The sequence below is a fragment of the Neodiprion lecontei genome, chromosome 1, assembly GCF_021901455.1.
Source record: "Neodiprion lecontei isolate iyNeoLeco1 chromosome 1, iyNeoLeco1.1, whole genome shotgun sequence".
NCBI lineage: Eukaryota > Metazoa > Arthropoda > Insecta > Hymenoptera > Diprionidae > Neodiprion > Neodiprion lecontei.
In genome coordinates, this window is record NC_060260.1 from 6,713,862 (window position 1) to 6,733,527 (window position 19,666).

The 19,666-nt window shown below is 39.3% G+C and overlaps 3 protein-coding genes and 2 non-coding genes across 6 annotated transcripts; 3 read left to right on the forward strand and 2 right to left on the reverse strand.

Annotated features, from left to right (window-relative positions):
• Positions 1 to 160: 160 nt before the first annotated feature.
• On the reverse strand, positions 161 to 1,355 carry LOC107225160 (40S ribosomal protein S14a). Of its 2 annotated transcripts, none has more exons than XM_015665523.2 (4): positions 1,212 to 1,355; positions 743 to 893; positions 555 to 642; positions 161 to 442 (listed from the first exon to the last, which is right to left on the reverse strand). In XM_015665523.2, exons 2-4 carry the CDS (start codon positions 889 to 891, stop codon positions 224 to 226), a joined length of 456 nt encoding a protein of 151 aa, XP_015521009.1. In that variant the 5' UTR covers positions 892 to 893; positions 1,212 to 1,355; the 3' UTR covers positions 161 to 223. The 2 variants fall into 2 exon arrangements, with proteins under 2 accessions (XP_015521009.1, XP_015521010.1); XM_015665524.2 differs by having other exon boundaries at positions 1,216 to 1,292.
• On the forward strand, positions 1,356 to 5,221 carry LOC107225149 (protein disulfide-isomerase A5). Its single transcript, XM_015665505.2, has 9 exons — positions 1,356 to 1,496; positions 2,024 to 2,250; positions 2,381 to 2,585; positions 2,679 to 2,899; positions 2,984 to 3,257; positions 3,389 to 3,689; positions 3,813 to 4,015; positions 4,096 to 4,267; positions 4,421 to 5,221. The coding sequence occupies exons 1-9, from the start codon at positions 1,467 to 1,469 to the stop codon at positions 4,684 to 4,686; spliced, it is 1,899 nt and encodes a 632-aa protein (XP_015520991.2). The 5' UTR covers positions 1,356 to 1,466; the 3' UTR covers positions 4,687 to 5,221.
• Positions 5,222 to 5,449: 228 nt separating this feature from the next.
• On the reverse strand, positions 5,450 to 5,666 carry LOC124292647. The gene has a single exon (XR_006902542.1). It is a non-coding gene; the product is annotated as a small nucleolar RNA U3 (small nucleolar RNA).
• A 161-nt stretch (positions 5,667 to 5,827) lies between these two features.
• Trnas-aga lies at positions 5,828 to 5,909 on the forward strand. The gene has a single exon. It is a non-coding gene; the product is annotated as a tRNA-Ser (tRNA).
• Positions 5,910 to 10,848: 4,939 nt separating this feature from the next.
• On the forward strand, positions 10,849 to 19,469 carry LOC107225157 (alanine--glyoxylate aminotransferase 2-like). The gene is made up of 9 exons (XM_015665521.2): positions 10,849 to 11,051; positions 11,183 to 11,273; positions 12,593 to 12,711; positions 13,443 to 13,677; positions 15,200 to 15,293; positions 15,680 to 15,888; positions 15,987 to 16,212; positions 18,461 to 18,859; positions 19,008 to 19,469. Exons 2-9 carry the CDS (start codon positions 11,212 to 11,214, stop codon positions 19,116 to 19,118), a joined length of 1,455 nt encoding a protein of 484 aa, XP_015521007.2. The 5' UTR covers positions 10,849 to 11,051; positions 11,183 to 11,211; the 3' UTR covers positions 19,119 to 19,469.
• Positions 19,470 to 19,666: the final 197 nt, after the last annotated feature.

Here is a 19,666-nt window from a genome sequence, read left to right on the forward strand (position 1 = left end):
CTATTAGACTGTGAAATTCCACTTCCTGCATCTGATGTTTCCTTGAATATCAATATAAGAACTCTGAAACATCCCAAAAATTTCGACGTCACTCTGGACGTTTCACGTACATGAGCAGGTTCTTGCGGCAGAAAGTGATTGGAGGTGAAAAGTGACAATATTGAATTTACTTTTTTATTAGAATTAGGTAGTGAACCATGTACAGTACCACAGTAATAATAAATTACAGCCTGCGACCACGGCGACCACCCTTCCTGCGGGTTGAATCCGAAGGGATAGGGGTTACGTCTTCAATGCGGCCAATCTTCATCGACGAACGAGCAAGAGCTCGGAGAGCAGACTGTGCTCCTGGTCCCGGGGTTTTTGTCTTGTTGCCTCCGGTAGCCCTCAATTTAATGTGAAGCGCTGTGATTCCGAGCGATTTACATTTTTCGGCCACATCCTGGATAGCATTAAAATGTAGTGGAACACCATTTAGCAAGTATTTTCCACAGTTCAACACCAGCAGATACGGGCTATTGGCAGTGAGGGAACAAAATTTGTAAAATCTGTACCTGAGCAGCCAACATAGCGGCATAGGGAGATGCCTCATCACGATCAGCCTTTACCTTCATTCCACCGGTGACGCGAGCGATGGTTTCCCTGTGAAAATGACAACAGGTTAGATAACCTCAAAACTGAGATAACGATTCGCAGGTTATGTTGCATTGAAATTTGATGGCGTGATAATGGGTTATTATACCTGCCAGACAAGTCTGTAACGTGGACAAAAGTGTCGTTGAAGCTCGCGAAGATGTGTGCAACCCCGAAGACGATTTCTCCCTCTCGAACTTGGGGACCGAGGGATACCTGGACCTCCTCCTTCTGAACCTTCCCTCTTTTAGGAGCCATTTCTGTTTGGAAGAAGGGAATAAGGCAAAGGTCAGTTTGATGCAATTGTTGGCGTCGGTGCGTGAAACTTTATAAAACAGTCTAACGAGCGCCGAAAAACACAATTGGTTAAGTTGACACGATATATTTATCGCTGACAGCGATCAACATGCAACCGTTCTGAACACCGTGCACTTTTCATCCGGACGCATCTCGATGTATGCAGAGTATATTTACTTTCACAGTGTTCCCAAGCTTTTCGGAATGATTAACGTAGGTGAACGTGTCAATATTAGAGCTAAATACTCAGTTGTTCTTCAGTTATTAGTCGCAAAACGTACCTACTACTTAACCTCGAAACAGGGATTCCGAAACAGGAAATGGAAAAGGAAAGCAGAGCCCGAGACGACGATGGGCTGATATCGACGCTCCGAGATTCGATAGAATCGATTCTCACGACTCGAAGTTTCGCGCACTTCGCGGCGTGAAGTGAACCTTCAGTTTTGGTTATAACGCACGGGTCGGGTGTATTGTCGTCGAGAATTGCGAGGTTAATTTTTCGAGGAAATAACGAATCGTTTCACCTCATAGCAAACATGAATCGGAGCATTATCTTTGTTTTATTGGTGAGCACGCTTCTTTCATCATAACAAATCTCGTTACGTATGATTCAAGAGGTATGAGACACCGGTTTACGAGGACGCCGCGTGTCACTGACCTTCACATATTTTTTACTCGTAATTTCGAGCGGTATTTGCCTCGTTCCTCTTTCGTATTTTTTGCCTAAAGTTATGTCGGTACCACAAAAATTTTTATTTTCTTATTATTCCTCTTTATTGAGTTCCAACAGAACCAGTGAAAAGCATGTAATTCCAGCAAAAAGTAAAAGAAAAAATAAATAAAGATTACCACTTTTGCTGACATCAACCTCGTTTGATATTTCAAAACCACAAGCAATAATAGTAGTCTTCTGTAACAATGTTCTCTCACTAGAAAATGAATCAAACATTGTGTTTCGAAGCTCTGTAAGAGACATTTTGTTTTTATTCATCTGTGAAACTGCGACTTGTTTGATATCTGATTTTTTCAAAATTTCGATTCAAATAAGCCAAACACTTGAAGCTCGTCTAGTTTTGTGTTCATTACTCCACAGATCCTTTGCCAAATTCCCGACTTTTTTGCCAAACAAAAGAATCAAAAGACTGTAATCGATGACATCGCCGATCTCAAGGATTTTAAAAAGTTGCTGCGAACCAAGAACAATGTTTTGGTTTGCTTTGTCACGTCTCAAAAACAGTCTTCAGAAGTATTGAAAGTATTTGAGGAGGCGGCTGATGTTATCAAAGGTTCTGGAACAATGGTTCTCGTAGATTGCGCTGGGTAAATATTTGCTGACATTAATGAAATGAATTTACTACAATTCGTAATTCATCATTATTTATTTTGATTCATGAATATCAGCCAACACAAAGGTACATGCTTCGTCACGCAACATTTTCGTTTTTTTAAGGAGTGGAAAAAAGATGTGCAAGAAGTTGAAAGTATCCCCTGAGCCATATATATTCAAACATTATCTAGATGGAGATTGGAACAAAGACTATAACAGAAGAGAAACTGTCACTTCTATGGTAAATTTCATGAGAGATCCATCTGGAGATCTTCCATGGGATGAAGATTCGACTGCACTTGATATTCTCCACGTTCCAGACAACAATGTGCGTGAAAATTTGCATCGAGTATCGTAGATTTCATTTTAAAATGCTGAGCTGGTCATTGAAATGTTGAAAATATTGAAATTAATTTTTCAGGCACTAACGAAATTGTTGAAGAAAGAGACACAGCCAATTTTAGTAATGTTCTACGCACCATGGTGTAGCTATTGCAAATCACTTAAACCGGAATACGCTGCAGCAGCGACTGAGTTGAAGGGCCACGCAATTATGTCTGCTATAGACGTTAACCGACCAGAGAATTCTGGTGTGCGCAAAAAGTACAATATAACAGGTTTCCCAACAATGCTGTACTTCCAGTAAGTACCTATCTCATCATGGACCGGACAGATGAATTTTCAGTGATAAAAATATCACTCGTTTTATGTTTTTGTCGTCCTTAGCAACGGCGTTCAGAAATATACCTATGACGGAGACAACAAGAAGGATAGCTTGGTGAACTTTATGAGAAACCCAGGTGCCGCACCTGTCAAGCCCAAGGAAGAAGAATGGTCTGATACTGACAGCGACGTTGTGCATTTAACGAGCCTCAACTTTCATCTAGTCATTAAAGAAGCAGCATCGGTTCTTGTCATGTTTTACGCTCCATGGTGCGGATATTGTAAAAAAATGAAACCAGAATATGAAGCTGCTGCAGCGAAGCTCAAGCAGTTGAACGTAAGTGGTGAATCGAACACAGATGCAATTTGAAAAACTTGCAACTTGAGATGCCTTTCAGCAAAAAGCATCTTATTATTAGGTAATAAAAACATGTTGTTATAAAGCTGGTCATTTTATCAAATCATTAGGTCAAGGGAATGCTGGCGGCTTTGGATGCGACAAAGGAAAGCAGCCTGGCAAAGTTATACAACGTTAAAGGATACCCCACACTCAAGTACTTTGTGTATGGGGAACACAAATATGATGTCACACTGAGGGATACAAATGCCTTGGTAGAATTTATGAAGGATCCTAAAGAACCTCCTCCTCCCCCTCCTCCTGAAGCTCCATGGTCACAGCAGGAATCTGCGGTTGTTCACCTGACTGATAGCGATTACAAACAGTTTTTAAAAAAGAAAAAACACGTCCTGGTCATGTTTTACGCTCCCTGTAAGTACTAATTTCTAACCAATTTAATCAATATTAATATCGTTCGTGTACTTTCAAAATAAATTAATTACTGTGAACCTGCTAAATCATCGTCTAATCGTCAGTCGTTATGTTTTATTAAAGGGTGCGGCCATTGCAAGAAAGTCAAACCAGAGTTCACAGCGGCTGCCGAAAAATTCAAAGGCGTATCCAAAGTCGAGTTAGCGGCCGTCGACTGTACCGTGAACACGGTCACATGTAATACTTACGAAATTCAGGGATATCCGTCACTCAAGTATTTCAATTACTTTGACAAAGCCGTAAAGAATTATGTCGGAGACAGAACAGTCAGTATCGAATACGTGTATTAGATATACTATCGATAATAACTCATTCGACTGATTTTTATTTATCACAAAAATTTCAGGCGGAAGATTTCGCAAATTACATTATATCCCAAGACGAATCTTTAGCATCCCAGCAAAAGGCCGAGTGGGATATTCATCAAGGGGCTGAGCACATCGTCCATTTAAGTGACATTAATTTCGACGAAGAATTGGACAGTGGTCAACCGTTGTTCGTCATGTTTTATGAACCAAGTAAGTGCTTCCACGTATCAATGTACGAAACTAAGATTTTCGATTCCATTGAAAAGTGTGCATTATCTTCGGAAAAAAATTACAGCATGATCAAACGCGACGCATTCGATAATTCAATCGTAAATTTATCGTTCTCTCGTTTCTTGTTTACAGAGTGCGAATCTTGTAAGTCAGCACAATCCAAGCTGGCTCAACTAGCAGCCGAATTGAACGCAACAGGATCCGATGTACGGATTGGAGCTTCGGATTCTACGCATAGTCCCGTTGTGGAATTAGCGTACAAAGTAAAAAAATATCCGACATTCAAGTTTTTCAATAAAGGCAAATACGAGAGTGATTATGGTGGAAAAATAAGTGTACAAGACTTCTTAGATTATATTATCAAAGTCTCAAGAAAGAAAGTTCAAACTGAGCTTTAATGCTGCATTCTTTTATAATAGATATCTTTTTTTTTACTCGCCGTTTATGTTAACTCAAGAATTCCTTTTTTATATTGCAATATATTTGATTTTATATGTGATTTTCATATATTTTTGATTATTTATTCTCAGTACCTCAATTAACTGATGAGCATATGAATACGTCGTTATTAGTTATTTTTAATTGATTTATCACTTCTACCACTTTTTCACCCACGTATCGATGTATGATACTGTACAAACATTGCGCTGTAGTAACGTAAGCTATAATAATTGTCGAATCAAAGTGCTGCTGAGAAACATTGCAGATATTTTTATAAAATGATTTAATCACAATTTTTTTAAATCTCGCGCAACATTCTTACCAGATTGTCAGATCCGTCGAGAATGCACGTACGGTGTAAAATAACATCTTCAACTGTCGACAAAAACCCCAGTGTTGAACAATATCACAACACCTAAGTTAACAGCTAGCAAAAGTTTTTGATCTTATTAACACAACTCAGTATTAATAAAAGTAATTCATGACATCGTACACCGATTGATTGTGGTTGAATTTTAAGACCATTTCCTCCACGTTCATCAATTGATCCATGACTTCAGAAGTAGTACACATCCGCATCAACAAAGCAATTGGATTTGCAGCCTCGCGGTGAAGATATGCACGTTAGGAAGACTCGGATCTAGCAGCAACTTGATCAAAAACTTGATCAGCTCTATGAGATTGTGATCCGTTCTATGTGTTTTGAATTCAACTAAAGTAACCACTCAGAATACTCTTCCTCCATGCCTCGAACACAGAATGTTCGAGGTGAACGATCATCGATGACCGCAAGTTTTGAAATCAAGTCAAGACTTTGGGTCGTTCTCACGCTCAGAAGGAAGAGTTGTAACTCTTCATCATGGCTGCATCAACTCCACTGTTGAGTAGAGAGATTGTGAAGATATACTACAGAAATGATCCTGTGAAGTATGATCTTACTTCATCCACGTTGAAACGCATGACCTATAAAACTGCTGGTGCAAATTTTGTCGCGAGAATACCAAGGTCAGTCCGCCACCCAGTGAATAAATACGAAAGTATCGACGCAACACCTGCACAACTTCGACTTGAACATTGCGCACAACCGACGTTCTAACAGCAGTCGTGGCCGAGTGGTTAAGGCGTCTGACTAGAAATCAGATTCCCTCTGGGAGCGTAGGTTCGAGTCCTACCGACTGCGAGTCAAGTTTTTTTTTTATGCAATGAGCTGATTTTTTTCATCAATCAATGGCAGTCAATGCGTCAGATGGTATAAAAATACATCATCTGTTATTCGCGTTTGCGTCATAGGTAAACAAAATTTATTCTATAAAAGGCATTCCACCCCAACTCAACTAATGATTTCTCCTCACAATTTTTCATGTTGTTCATCATTTTTTATACGATTATCCCAACTCTAAATAGCACTCCCGAATTATTATAGATGCTTGTGTCTAGACGATTTTTTTTTTTTTCTTAAATAAATTACTAGAGGTCAGAACAGAAAGATACTTTTGAAATTTCCGAAAAAAATCTTCAAAATTCTCTAATCAAAGACGATCATTTTAGGTCAAAAACGGAAGTGGAAATAATAATAACAATAATAATAATAATACCAAATTGAGAAAATTAAGGAAATTTTGTTTTTTGAAATTAGTCAAATAGTTAGTTTAGAAATAAAAATAGTTGGTACTTCCGAACTTGGCCTGAAATGATCATCTTTGATCGAAAAACTTTTGAGAATTTTTTCGAAAATTTCAAAATGCCATTCTTTTTGTATCTTTAAAATTTATAAAAAATAACGACTGAAGCGAAAAATCTGAAATAATTCAGGAGTGTTATTGAGAGTTAGTACAATCGCATAAAAAATTACGAACGAAATCAAAACTAGTGATATTTCATCAATCGTCGAGAAAAATCATTCGTCGAATCGGCATGGAATACCTCATAGATACTCTCCACGTTTATATCAATTCACGCAGTCGCCGCAATTATGAATTTATGCTATTTTTGTTTAACTTATTTCTTGCATAATAGATACGTTATATAGAAGAGTTTCATAACGAACACGAGTCCTAGCATTGGCGTTCAGGGTAATTATACTTATTCGGATCTTTTTATTTCCATCAAAATTATAACGCATATGTATAAATGATGATAATTCTTATCGACATAACAATCTAGAGATAAATATAAATGAAGATAAAATCCTCGTCTTGGGGACAACTGATACCTTTTTTTTTGGAGCAGACAAATATTTTTTTAGGTCAAAACAATTTGACTCGATCGAAACTCTAAGCGGAGAGATATTAATTTTTGTGAATTATAAAAATCAAACTTTTAATATTCCAATAAGACTTCTCCGTCAACGTTTATTATTAATAGCACATAATCATTACATAATGAAGTCGAAAGGCGTTCGAGCCTCATCGCATCACTTCTGATGTACGTATTATTACATTGATAAATTGGCGCGCAACGAACAATAAAGATATATAATATGGGAATATTCCTACATGGAGAACAACAATTCTGTTATCAATTTTATCAGTACACACATCGCCATGCAGTTATGTATGCATCCGTAGATTTTTCACTACGTATATGTGGCATTAATCTGCGACAAATATGTCATTATTACAACGTTGTATCGCGCAATGTACTAATTCGTTCTCCATTTTCCCAATATTATACATAGAGTCCTTCATTTATCGTTTCACGAGGCGCTGATTGATGATAAAAATCGAATTTTCGTCATCACATTTGCGTACTTCGAGTTGCTATAAAATAACTGTTAAAAAATAATCTCGCACACAACGATAAACGGTAAATCGAATGTAAAATCGTATCTCACTCCCTCGCCAACGTCCCAATTACCCTTGTGCTATTAATCGCCAGATACGTTTCATGGAGCGATAATCTATGCACTGATACCTCCGGTATACCTACATATTATACCTACTCGGTACATATTAAAGTTTGTTCGCACGCCTCCGGGTTTCAGCGGCAGATTTACACATTATTGTCAGCCTCAGGGTTACGACATGTAAGATTGCGCTAATAGCTGCCGAGAGTGTCGATTTGAATGTACGAACTCCTGCCTACTGCGAATAAATTTTCCACCCTCTATTATCCCTACATTGAAATTTTTATTTCCGGTTGCCGCTCAGTCCTTAACTATTTTCATTTTTTTCCACAATCGAAAAATATAGTTCCAGGTACAAAATGAAAATTAGTTTTATAGCTGTTACCGGAAAGTCTAGTATCCGTTACTATTCTTTCTCACTACGATCACCGTTGCTATATTTCCTTGCAACTGTTGCGAAAATTTAATGCTTGTGCAACGATAAATTGACGTTAAAGTCTCGTTTAACTAAAAAGTAGAGTAAACCTCACAAACTGATTTTGCGTTGCAATTACCAAAAAAGGATCGACGATAGCGCAAAATGGTTACGCGTACCTTATTTTTCGTAATCCTAACAATATTCAAACGGGTTTTTTAACGATACCCAATTTTTCTCAGTGTACGAAAGAATCGGCTTCTTCATTAATTAAAGCCTCTTACAACATACACAGCGGAAGTTTCTTCGGGCTTAGGCTCGCTTTGCAAACGAAGAATGTTAATGGCGAGTCGTAAGATAGTAGATAGTGAACGTCGAGTCAAATCTCCGCAGGCCTGCATGTATATACATATATACAGGTCATAGATATATATAGGTCATATATATATATATATATATGGCATCGTCTTTGTCTTAGGCTTTACGAGCATCGATTGCTGATTAGAAGCGAGGAGCAAGGGGCCTGATCGGGCCGTCACGCTTGCATCTCGAGTTGAGAGGGGGACTCGTCGAGTGTCTGGGCGTATCGTTGTCGGTCAGAAATACGTAAAACGAGGGAGAGACTTTTGTCTCTTTGATTGCAAAAGGCAATTGAGCCGACGGTCAAATCACGTTTGCGTCTCGTGATAGCGTGCGGAGCACGTGGTTACGTAGCTACTTGTTTTCAATCCTCGCGTTCGCATACTGTACACGATAGACGTACGTCTGTACGATGTACTCTGTGGGCACGACAAACTTGTTAACTATGAGAAATAAGTACACGTACGGTTGTGTACATGTTATGTTTTATGTACACGCGTCTCAAACATTACGAACTGGTCAAACTGCGAGGCAACATTGGACGAATCTGGAACACGCGATCTGTGAACAACACGCCGTTTGATATCGACAAACGATTGTAGAGCAAGGCGATTATTTTTCCTTAATTCAGATTTTCAATACCAGCTTTGTCGATTTTTACACCGCGCATTATCAATTCAGTCCCAACAACTATCGGATCGAAACCAAAGCTTATATTCTCAAGTGCTTTTTACGACTTGAGGTGCAATCGTATAAAAACCTCACCATAGACTTGCTCGGCCGAACAGTTTCAAAGAGTTTTAAAATCCCTGCAGTTGGGAACCGTTAAAGATGTCCTCTATGAGCGAATATTCTTACAGAATTCGCGCAGTAAAATATAACTTTCGCTTTTCTTCTCAACTGCAGTATCACAATATATAATACTTTACTAATCATATTCTGATTTAATACCGCACTTGGACGGTTATGTTTCTGCATGATGCATGGTGCAGATTGCGTCAGTTTTCAATTGATCGAATGAAGTCAGGAGCAAATTGGAAGGGCGCTCGCCACGCATCGATCATCGTTTTGTAACACCCGGTTGATTGAATAGCTCCAGGTTACACAAGTGCACGCAGATGTCAACGCAAGGTGCCGTTCGATTGACAGAGTTATCACAAGTGGCAGCAATCAACGGCGCATGTGCGCTCTTTTTCAAGTTATAGCGTAATTACTTCTCAACGCGTCGCAATTACACATGATATAATATAATGTAATACGGTATCTAACATAACGATTATTGAATAGTGAAACTCCACATCACAAACCATATCGTAAAATAGATTGAATCTCCACGAGGATCGCGTGTGAATTTTTCAGGAGTAAAATCTATTATCTACTACGTCAAATTCGAGTTTAGCTCGAGTTTCACATATGCTTGTTCGGTTCTGCTTACATTTTTAATTAGTTGTTCGACAAATTCAGCAAATTCCTTATGTATACACGTGCTAGTATATTAGCATTTACGTATAACACATAGGTACATATAATCGGTGACGGTTCATTGACACCGCTGTTGGTTGTAAATATTACGCAAAGTAATTACAATCGAGACGTACAGCAGATGACCTTTTTCATCTCTCGTTTTCCTTTTCTCTCTCAACGTATCGAACGGCGGAAACGAAAAGTGAAAAAGAATAAAAAATAAGAAAAAAATAAGGTCAAGTGGAAAAAATTCGTATCAACGCGTGCTGGAAACGCTTTACAAATACACACAAAACCCGCTGAGTGCAGACGGAGTGTGCTATGTTTGGTTATCAGCTGGAGAAGCTGAGGGCTCGTCGTTAAAGCTTGCAGATGATATTGGCGATACTCTCGATCGTGCGATCGCGAGCCGCTTAATGCGCAAATTCGACTGATAAGCAGTTAATTTATCGTCCATGCAGACAATGATTGGTTTTTACATTTTTAGTCGAATTATTTAAAAAAAAAATCTGTATCCACTTTTAGTGGACCATCTCTTCATACTGCAAGAAACTGTAAAAATTATTCTTACATTTTGATTCTGCAAACACTGCAACCTGCCTTTATACCTATCTTGAAAATTTAGCAAAAATACTAGGTACGTTATCTGTTAAATTATTTAGAACGCAGGAAACGTTCAGTTTTCCGATGTGTAGTATATACAGGGAGTAACGATTCGTAAAATTTTTAACTTCTCGCCAAATTCCTGAGTTATTACGAGTGCGCATGTGTGTGTGTGTGTGTGCGTGAGCGTTGTTTCCCCTCTTTCGAAAAGTGGGCGTGAGAGCTTGCGAGGCTTGCTTTCGCCTCGCGTATTGGTCGATCAGTGCCGATGCCGACAGGCGCGAAAGCTCAGTCAACGCTTGAGTCGTTATCTAATAATTAATCGTTATCGTGAGCGTAGCTTTTTTCAAATACAGAGAGCAGGGAAGGAGGGTATTAACGGCGCTATTAGATAAATTGCGCGCGCACCTCCCGCTTTTTTTACAACCATGCTCAACGCCGGGCTATATATGTGACGTCAGCGGTGTGCACCGCAGCACTCAGCTGTCGGCATTGTATTAATTCGGAAGCTGCGAGTCGCTATATCGGTGGAAATTTAGCCACTCAGCGATATTCGCCCGGTGGGAAGAAATATAGGGAAGAAGAGGAGCGAGAGGGAGAAATTTCAAATCCACATTCCCAATCACCGCGTGCAGGTAATACTAACGATTATTTTCTCTTGCGAGTAAAAATAAGCATTCAACAGACCTCGCGCTGCTCTCCTCACGAGCAATTCGTATTCTATATATCATAATAATAAATAAACTGTGCATAAATTTATTTTCAGAAATCCGGAGTTATTTCATCCCGTGCGCGATGGATCCGCTCGAACAAATGCCAAAGTCAGATACCATCAAGCTTCGCGAACGTCACATCGGGTAAGTAAGTCGGACTCGGCGAGAAATTTATCACCTTGACCTTCTGGCTGATCCGAAACTGCGAGTCGTTAGAGATTCGCAATCGGTGCGATACGAAATAAATTTCACCAGGTTTTAATTTCTATCAAGAACAAGGGTTTTAATGTACCTGTCAATGAAAGTGTCGTTTTCGATGAAACAGATCGAGTTGAAAGATATGAGATAAGAGAAATTGATAAAAAAATAAAAATAAAGGAAAAAAACTCGACCGAGTTTTAGCTCAGCTCGATAGAAGCTGCTCTAATCCGTTATAGACGTCGCATAAAACTACCGCCGATCATATCTATGTATATGTATTTTAAGTCTATTGATAGACTTGGCAAATATTGGCTTGTTTAGATGCCAAACAGTTTTGCAACGTAGAGAATTAACATTTTAACGGTCACGAACACTGCCGAGCGGGCGAAGAATTGGTGGTAGACATCCTAAACGACAGATAAATTTGAATTCCGGTAAAGTGATCGCGACATTTGATGCGATCGAATGATATTCGTGAAAATTTCATTTCGATTTTAGTTGATAAAAAAAAAAAAAACACTTTAGAGAAGGAACCGGACATTTTTTAAAGCATGGAAAAAAATCTGACATTCTGTAGATGGCATGAGTCTTATAAGCCGAGGAATTCAATTACGATATAAATTTGTAGATGTACTCGAGCGATAATAACTATGATATATGTATCTGAGCTAATTCTAAGCGTAAAGATGAGATCACGTGTGCTCATTGCAATTTGATAACGTACAGTTAATTTACAGTAAGGCTTTAAGACATTATAAATATTTAAATTCTTTGAGATGCTAATTACGCTGATTAATTTATTCCAACGCGGTTGGAAAATTATTCTCAATTTTATAAATACCGATGCATTCAAGTCTCAGCGTTGATCACCTGTAGATAACTCGCCAATGTCATTAAGACGTTAATAGAGATTATTCGTTTTGACATAGATCTCAGAATAAACAAATTAACAATAAAGACCGACGCCCAATAATGCGAGAACAGCTATTTCCTTCTGACGTTGTATTTCCACGCATGTTATCCCCGTCACTATCGTTGATATTTTTATCTCGAGTGGTTTCAGAAACCAATTAAACCACTGCTGACTGATTGCGAATATTTATAACGGTTTTATTTGTACGAGATAAAGGTGATACGAAAGGCAAAGATATAACAGTTAATATTTACAGAACAAAGGTATAAATTCCCCATGTAACGGATAATTTATTCGATATGTATACTTTGAACTTGATCAACTGATCTTGTCTATTTTCTCATTACAGGCAATCGTGCAAGCTCTTCTACCGGTCAAGTCCGTTAAAAATTGTCAGAGGCAAGGGTCAGTACATGTACGATGAAAGAGGTGAACAGTACTTGGACTGTATCAACAACGTTGCCCATGGTAATTAATCCCAAATACGTAACGAACAAGCGACGACGTAACGGTTCGTCAATTTAAACGCACTGCACGCCTCGACTCAAAGAACATTAAAATTAGATTATTTTCGTATTTATCGAAGCTACTTTGATCCACGTTTCATCCGTTATATATGACACAGATATTCTTGGTAGTTTTGTACAAATTTTCATCGGTTAAAGTTGACAAAAACATTAAATTGCACTAACCTCGATTAATCACGCTGTAGCTATCGCGTGAATACTACGTAGTAAGGGTGAAAGTTATTGCAAACAGGTCAGACTTTTACATCGTACAAGAAAATCGCGTTCCGTGAGATAACCAAATTCTTCACCAATCTTGATAAATTGATAATCACTGATCGGAGGTTGGACGTCTGTTCGACAATATGGATTTTGTTCCCTTTGTTCGAGAGATACAAGTGATTGAAATGATAATAAAGTACATGTGTATTATGACAAATATTTTTTTTTTCTTTTTTTTTTTTTTTTTAAACAAAACGGAGTGATTTCGGTGAACAGTTTGTAAGAATTACCGACAGCCTGAAAAGATTTGCCTATAACTATACCGGGTTTCATCGAATATTGTTTCCAAGACTTTGTAAGCATACAAGTGAAACTGAAACGCAAACGATAACGGAGACGAAAATAATTTAACGATAAAAAAAAAAAAGAGAGAGAGAGAGATTGGTCCATACGGAAAACATTGTCACGCAGTTGGACATTGCCATCCGGACGTGGTGCGCGCTGGTCAGGAACAAATGGCGCTACTCTGCACTAACAATCGTTTTCTCCACGATAATCTGGTGGTCTGCGCCCGTCGACTGACGTCACTTCTTCCGGATCCACTGTCGGTCTGTTTCCTGGTAAATTCCGGAAGCGAAGCTAACGATCTCGCGCTGCGATTGGCCCAGGCGCACACCCGCAATACGGAAATTATAATCGTGGACCAGTAAGTGATGCACTGCACTCTATACGTCGCAAGGATATAAATTAACGAGACTCCCGAAGCCCGGAGTGATCGTAACAACGATGTTTAAACAGTAACGAAGAATCACCTGATTTTCATAACAATTAACAAGCCTCGCTGAAAGCGATTAATGTTTCATGAGTGATACCTTTTCATTCGTCACTTCTTTAATCACCAAGAGAATCGCCGAGGCGTTAATTGTGCAGGAGAAAAACAAAACTATGCGAGGACGCGCGGCGAGGAGATGATATATACGGCAAGGTATATTTATTCTAAGTGAATGTTATTCGCGTCAACGATTTCATACGATACATATATACAATATTGATGAAGGAATTTACATCTAATAGCACGAATCTAATTGAGTGGGCTTGTTTTTTTCTTGTTTACAGTAATCTCTCTAGATGTCTAGAAGAATTACGCACGTTGCGTTGTGGGGTAGAGTAGCTCGCTATGGAAGCTCCTTATACCCTTCTTCAGAACCGAGAAGAGAACCCCGAGACACACCATAACTTTGTTGTCATTTTAGGTGGCACAACATGCGACGTATGTTCACGTATGCTATTCATCTGAAGAACAATATATTATTTCAGCACGCGCGATGTGATCTTATAGAAAACTTCGGTCGGTCATCTGGATGGCTCCTGACGTAACGCGACGTCTTTCATTTCACTCCATTCATCCTTCGTTATTTTATTCAGGCATGCTTCGCCAAAAATCGGTATTATCCTTGCCTCCCTTCTGCTAGGTCTGAAGTCAAATATTTTCACATCCGTCTTCCAGAGATAAAATACGAGTTGAGAAACGTTTCGACGCAAGGTGGAGTTTTCGGGATGAAAGAAAGAAAAGAATAAAATTAGAAGACTCGATATTTCTTGCGTTTAAAGTATTTCCTACCGAAGGAAAAAGAGATGTGTAAACATTGATCGAAGAACATCGGTATCGATTATAATTGATTGCGATGCGAGAATTTCGGGAGTCTGTTTGACGGATGAAAATAAAGTTAGCCCGAAGGAGATAATACCGATTTTTCTCAAAGCTTCCGAGTTCCAACCACGTTGTCAAGTGAAATAGAAAAGGAAATGAAAAATATTTCAACATCACTTCTCGTTACGAAGAGACGAAATTAGGGCAAAAAGATAAAAAGTAATCTCTCTTCGAGATAGATTTATTCACGCGTGGAGCGGAAAAATGTAATTTACATACATATAATACGTATTTCAGATGTGAGTCCAAAAGTCGCGGTGACACTGACGTGCGAGCCTTGCTCTTCTCACCCGGCATTTCCGCATTATGCAGTCAAATATTTCAGGCTCTGTATAACGTATAATGCAAACATAGATGCGCTGTATATTATAATAAAGATTCTTACAGTTGGACGCTTTCAATTTCATACTCGACATGTTAGAGTTTAAGCTATGCGGCAGAGAATTATCTGGTAGGAAATTTACGACATCTAATTGGAGAAAATAGTTAACACGAGAAATCGTATTGATCTGCGTAGCGCTTATCACGGACATCTGACCTCGATGATCGACATTTCCCCCTACAAATTCAACAGGCCAAATGGAACAGGAAAAAAGGACTTCGTCCACGTGGTGAGTACAAATTTGCGATAAGGGATCAACCAATCAATCATTAGTTATCTGTGCATACGCCAGATTTCAACATTGCACGATGTCAAAAGATTTCACATGATTTCAAAGATGTGAAAAAGTCCGAATGATCTTGTGAAATATCACAGGATCAGTTTACAAGACTTTATAGGGTTTCGTACGAAGTTAAATATTCTAAAGATTAAAAACAATATCAGATAATTCCACAAGAATTCATGGGATTCTAAAATATTTCGGAGATTTCACGTGATTCGTCAAAATTATACGATTGGTGTGTACCAGATTTTAACGATGGTAAAATCCTCTCGATTTGCGTAATTTTGAAATTATTGCACAGCAAGTAACCTTCAAAACCATCTTCTTTCCAGTCTCCTTGCCCCGACGTGTACAGAGGGAAGTACCGAGACGTGGATTATCCCGGCGAAGATTTGGGGGTGAAGTACGCGGACGATGTGAGGAGAATATGCGGGGAAATAATGGCGAGGGGTAAAGGGGTGCAGGCCTTCATAGCCGAGAGCCTGATTTCATGCGGGGGTCAAATATTGCCTCCGCAAAACTACTTCAGAAACGTTTACAAGTAAGTTAGTAGTGTGACAAACCCGATTCGACGACTTTATGAACAATAAATGTGTAAAAATAAATATAAATAATAACGATAACAACAATATGTTACAGACACGTGAGAGAAGCCGGAGGTGTCTGCATAGCCGATGAAGTTCAAGTCGGTTTCGGGCGAGTCGGAAGCCACATGTGGGCCTTTCAACGCTACGGAAGTGACGTCATTCCGGACATTGTAACCCTCGGGAAACCCATCGGGAACGGACACCCAGTCGCTGCGGTTGTAACCACTCGAGAAATTGCGACAAGTTTCAAGAACACGGGAATAGAATATTTCAACACGGTTAGTTCCCCCAAAACCGAGACGTTTAACGCGGAATGTCGCATAAATTTGGTTCATTTCTCTGACTTTCGCAGAATTTCTCGAAGCTTTTGAAGCTGCTGGAATTCGATGAAAAATTTATTGATTTCCGGCGATTTTGAAACGTAACAACGACGCGTTTAAAGAGGACGACTCAGATTCTTCCGAATATCACACGCGGAAAGCTTTTCTTCGCGAAGAAGCGATTGATGCATTTTTTCTCGATTCCACATCGCTTCTGACATAGGCACCGTACGATTCTGATCACAATTTCCGTTCTGTTTCCCTATCGTCTGTAAAAAATTGACGGTGTTAAAATTGACCAATCGTGGCCGGTATGGACTACTATAGAACAATGTTTATCGTCTAATCCTCTAGCAATTGGTTTCAATCATCGAAAAATTCACAAAATGTGGCGTAAATTTATAATTTTGAAAAATAAAAGGGTCAATAATGGGTCTAAACGTTTACGCTTAAACCGGTTCACTTACCTTGGTATTAGATTGACACCAAGAAGTATTTTGTAAAATTGGACACCGCATTTTTTTTTTACCGAGCCTGTTCGAAGCTCAGGTTCAACAGACTAACGAGAATATGTATTTCGCGATTTGACAAATGAACTACGCGTGCACCCTGCAGGTTTATTTACGAGGCGAGTATTCGATCGGTGCATTTATCGCTGTTTAAGCGACATCGACTAGATGCCGGGATGCATTTATCGGATGCGCCGTGTCGCTGGTTCGGGTTCGCACACGCAAACAAAGGCAAAATCACCCGCGAATCCGGGGGACTTTTCCATATCCCCATCTCGTTGCGTTGGAGTATTTTGCAAATTGTTCCGCCTCCGTGCAATTTTTCACCCCTGGCATACGCCGCTCGTTTGTTATACACCGTTCTGCCCGGTAAAAACGGAAAATCCTCAACGTCCGTTTCGATGCATGCAGCTGCGCCGTTTGCACGATGAAACCAACCGGCAGATACCACGGCGAAAGCTGTGCACCGATTTCAAGAGGGTAATTTACCTAATGGCCACGTCGGAGAAGCGGCTTGCTTTCAGGTCGTTAGCGAAAGCTCGACATATTTATTCAAATCAACGTTTAATTCCGGATCAAAATCTGCTAACGCGTTGTTCCACTCCGAGCAATAAATTTCGAAAAATTTGCACCGCGGTACGTGAGTAAAAAATAAGAAGAAACAACAAATACGCGTTTCACTAGGCAAATCGAGATCGTTACCTCGATGGACTCTGCACTCGACTATTTGTGGAAGTCCACCCCGCGTTATTGCGCTCACCTAAGGTGAGAAATCGTAAATATTTCTGCACTTCTATCCTGCAAGAAAGTGGCTCGTTTTCGATGCAGCACCGCTTCCGTGCCTTTATACCCTCGTACCGTCGTTTTAACGATTTCAGATTACGACGTGAGCCTCCAGCCGCGGTTCCCGACATCCTCCTCATCCCGGTGGATGGTTGTTGGCTTTTATACCGCCTCCCTATATGCGGCATAAAACTCCCGGATGCATCTCGCCTCTGCACCGCGGCGTTATTTCATATGCATCTCGTCCTTTTTCAAATTGCGTGTGATCAATTTTTCACTGAATTTTTTTCACCGAACGATACCAACCGCTATTCAGTCACGAATTACAGCAAATGTCTTGAAACAAGTCCGTCCTTTTTCTCGGTTCTGAATACGCACTGAGAAAAATTTCATTTGTTACAGTAACTAGAAAAATTGAGTAAAACAGGTATCGTTAAAGAAAACTGTTTGAATATTGTTGGAATTACGAAAAACAAGGTACGCATAACCATTTTGCGCTATCATCGATCCGTTTTTGGTAATTGCAGCCGAAAATCAGTTTGTGAGGTTTACTTTACTTTTTTAGTTAAATAAGACTTTAACATCAATTTATTGTTGCACAAGCATTAAATTTTCGCACCAGTCACAAGTAAATATATTAACAGTGATCGTAATGAGAAAGAACAGTAACGGATACTAGACTTTCCGGTAACAGCTGGAATACTAATTTTCATTTTCTACCTAGAACTATATTTTGTCGATTGTGGTAAAAAATGAAAATAGTTAAGGACTGAGCGGTAACCGGAACTAAAAATTTCTCTCACAATCAGTGCGGTACCAATTTCCTCAAAACACACTTGTGGTCCGACGCATCGTTTCCCCAATTCCACCATATTTTTTCACCCCCGAATCTCACCCGTTTCTCCGATTTTCAGTACGGTGGTAATCCAGTATCCTGTGCAATAGCCAACTCGGTCATGGAGGTCGTGGAACGAGAGGGTCTCCAGGAACACGCTCAGAAGGTGGGCAAGCACCTCGTCACAGAGTTGGAGAAATTGGCTCAGCGTCATCCGATAATCGGCGATGTTAGAGGGGCTGGTTTGTTCGTCGGCATCGAGCTCGTCCGAGATCGCGCGAGGAGGATTCCGGCGACGGAAGAAGCCAGTCACGTCGTCTCCAGGATGAAGGAGGAGAAAATATTGGTCAGCAGTGACGGACCGGACAATAACGTCCTCAAACTCAAACCTCCCATGGTGTTCAGTATCGATAACGCCAATCACTTAATCGCTGTTCTCGACGAAGTTCTCGACGAAGTTGAAATCGACGTTGACGAGGTATTGTAACGAGGATAATTTTGCAATTTTATTAAGTAATATCAGCTTTGAAATTCAAGGTTGGGAATAGTTTTCACAAACATTTACGATGTATTTATACTCCGTTTATACTGATTTAGGACGATTGCTCAATAATTTTTCATTTCAGATTCAGCCACCCAAAACCATCGCCACACCCGCGAAACCAGCCGTATCTCTAATGGAAAGGGTCAATTCTGTGCCCGCCGAAGCGAAATCCGTGCTGATCAAAGCTAATTAATTAATGAGTAATATTCAATGTAAATAATACTCAATTACAGAGTTCAATCAAATAATTTAATAATATAATATATATATATATATATGTATAGAATTATTTAATCTTTGAACTAGAATCTACAATATTTTTGAGACTGTCGCTTATTTGTTGTTTCATTTGTTATAGTCACTACAATATTTTATTAATATGTTTATTATTAAACGAGAAAGTTTTAAATATTGTTACTATTGTGTAAAAATGTGCTCTTTAGTGTGCTTGAAGTTATCAAAGGTATATTTTCCGGTAATTGCAGCATTAAATCTGTATGTTTAGTTTGTTAAAATTTTTCAAATAAACAAGGACCGGACGTCAGTTCATTGTTGATTCTGAAATTTTGCCGAAAAAACATGCCTTCGTCCAAATCCAATATACCTATCCCTATATTTGAAGCAAGATAGAGTGGAAGAAATGAATGACAAAGTGCTGATCAATTTCTTATCAACCACGGTATTTCTTCACCCGATGAGTAATGGCGGAATGTTACGTTAAAAAGTTCGCGTGTATCCGTT

What these genes read in the sequence shown, in the direction of transcription:
- LOC107225157 (XM_015665521.2), top strand. Translation starts at nt 11,212, where the DNA reads ATGGATCCGCTCGAACAAATGCCAAAGTCAGATACCATCAAGCTTCGC. An exon ending in GAAATTATAATCGTGGACCA is followed by an intron (nt 13,678 to 15,199) that starts GTAAGTGATGCA and finishes TGATCTGCGTAG; the next exon opens with CGCTTATCACGGACATCTGA. An exon ending in GAATAGAATATTTCAACACG is followed by an intron (nt 16,213 to 18,460) that starts GTTAGTTCCCCC and finishes TCCGATTTTCAG; the next exon opens with TACGGTGGTAATCCAGTATC.
- LOC107225160 (XM_015665523.2), bottom strand. Translation starts at nt 891, where the DNA reads ATGGCTCCTAAAAGAGGGAAGGTTCAGAAGGAGGAGGTCCAGGTATCC. An exon ending in GTTACAGACTTGTCTGGCAG is followed by an intron (nt 643 to 742) that starts GTATAATAACCC and finishes TCATTTTCACAG; the next exon opens with GGAAACCATCGCTCGCGTCA. An exon ending in CCGCTATGTTGGCTGCTCAG is followed by an intron (nt 443 to 554) that starts GTACAGATTTTA and finishes AATGCTATCCAG; the next exon opens with GATGTGGCCGAAAAATGTAA.
- LOC107225149 (XM_015665505.2), top strand. Translation starts at nt 1,467, where the DNA reads ATGAATCGGAGCATTATCTTTGTTTTATTG. An exon ending in GTTCTCGTAGATTGCGCTGG is followed by an intron (nt 2,251 to 2,380) that starts GTAAATATTTGC and finishes CGTTTTTTTAAG; the next exon opens with GAGTGGAAAAAAGATGTGCA. An exon ending in CGAAGCTCAAGCAGTTGAAC is followed by an intron (nt 3,258 to 3,388) that starts GTAAGTGGTGAA and finishes TCAAATCATTAG; the next exon opens with GTCAAGGGAATGCTGGCGGC.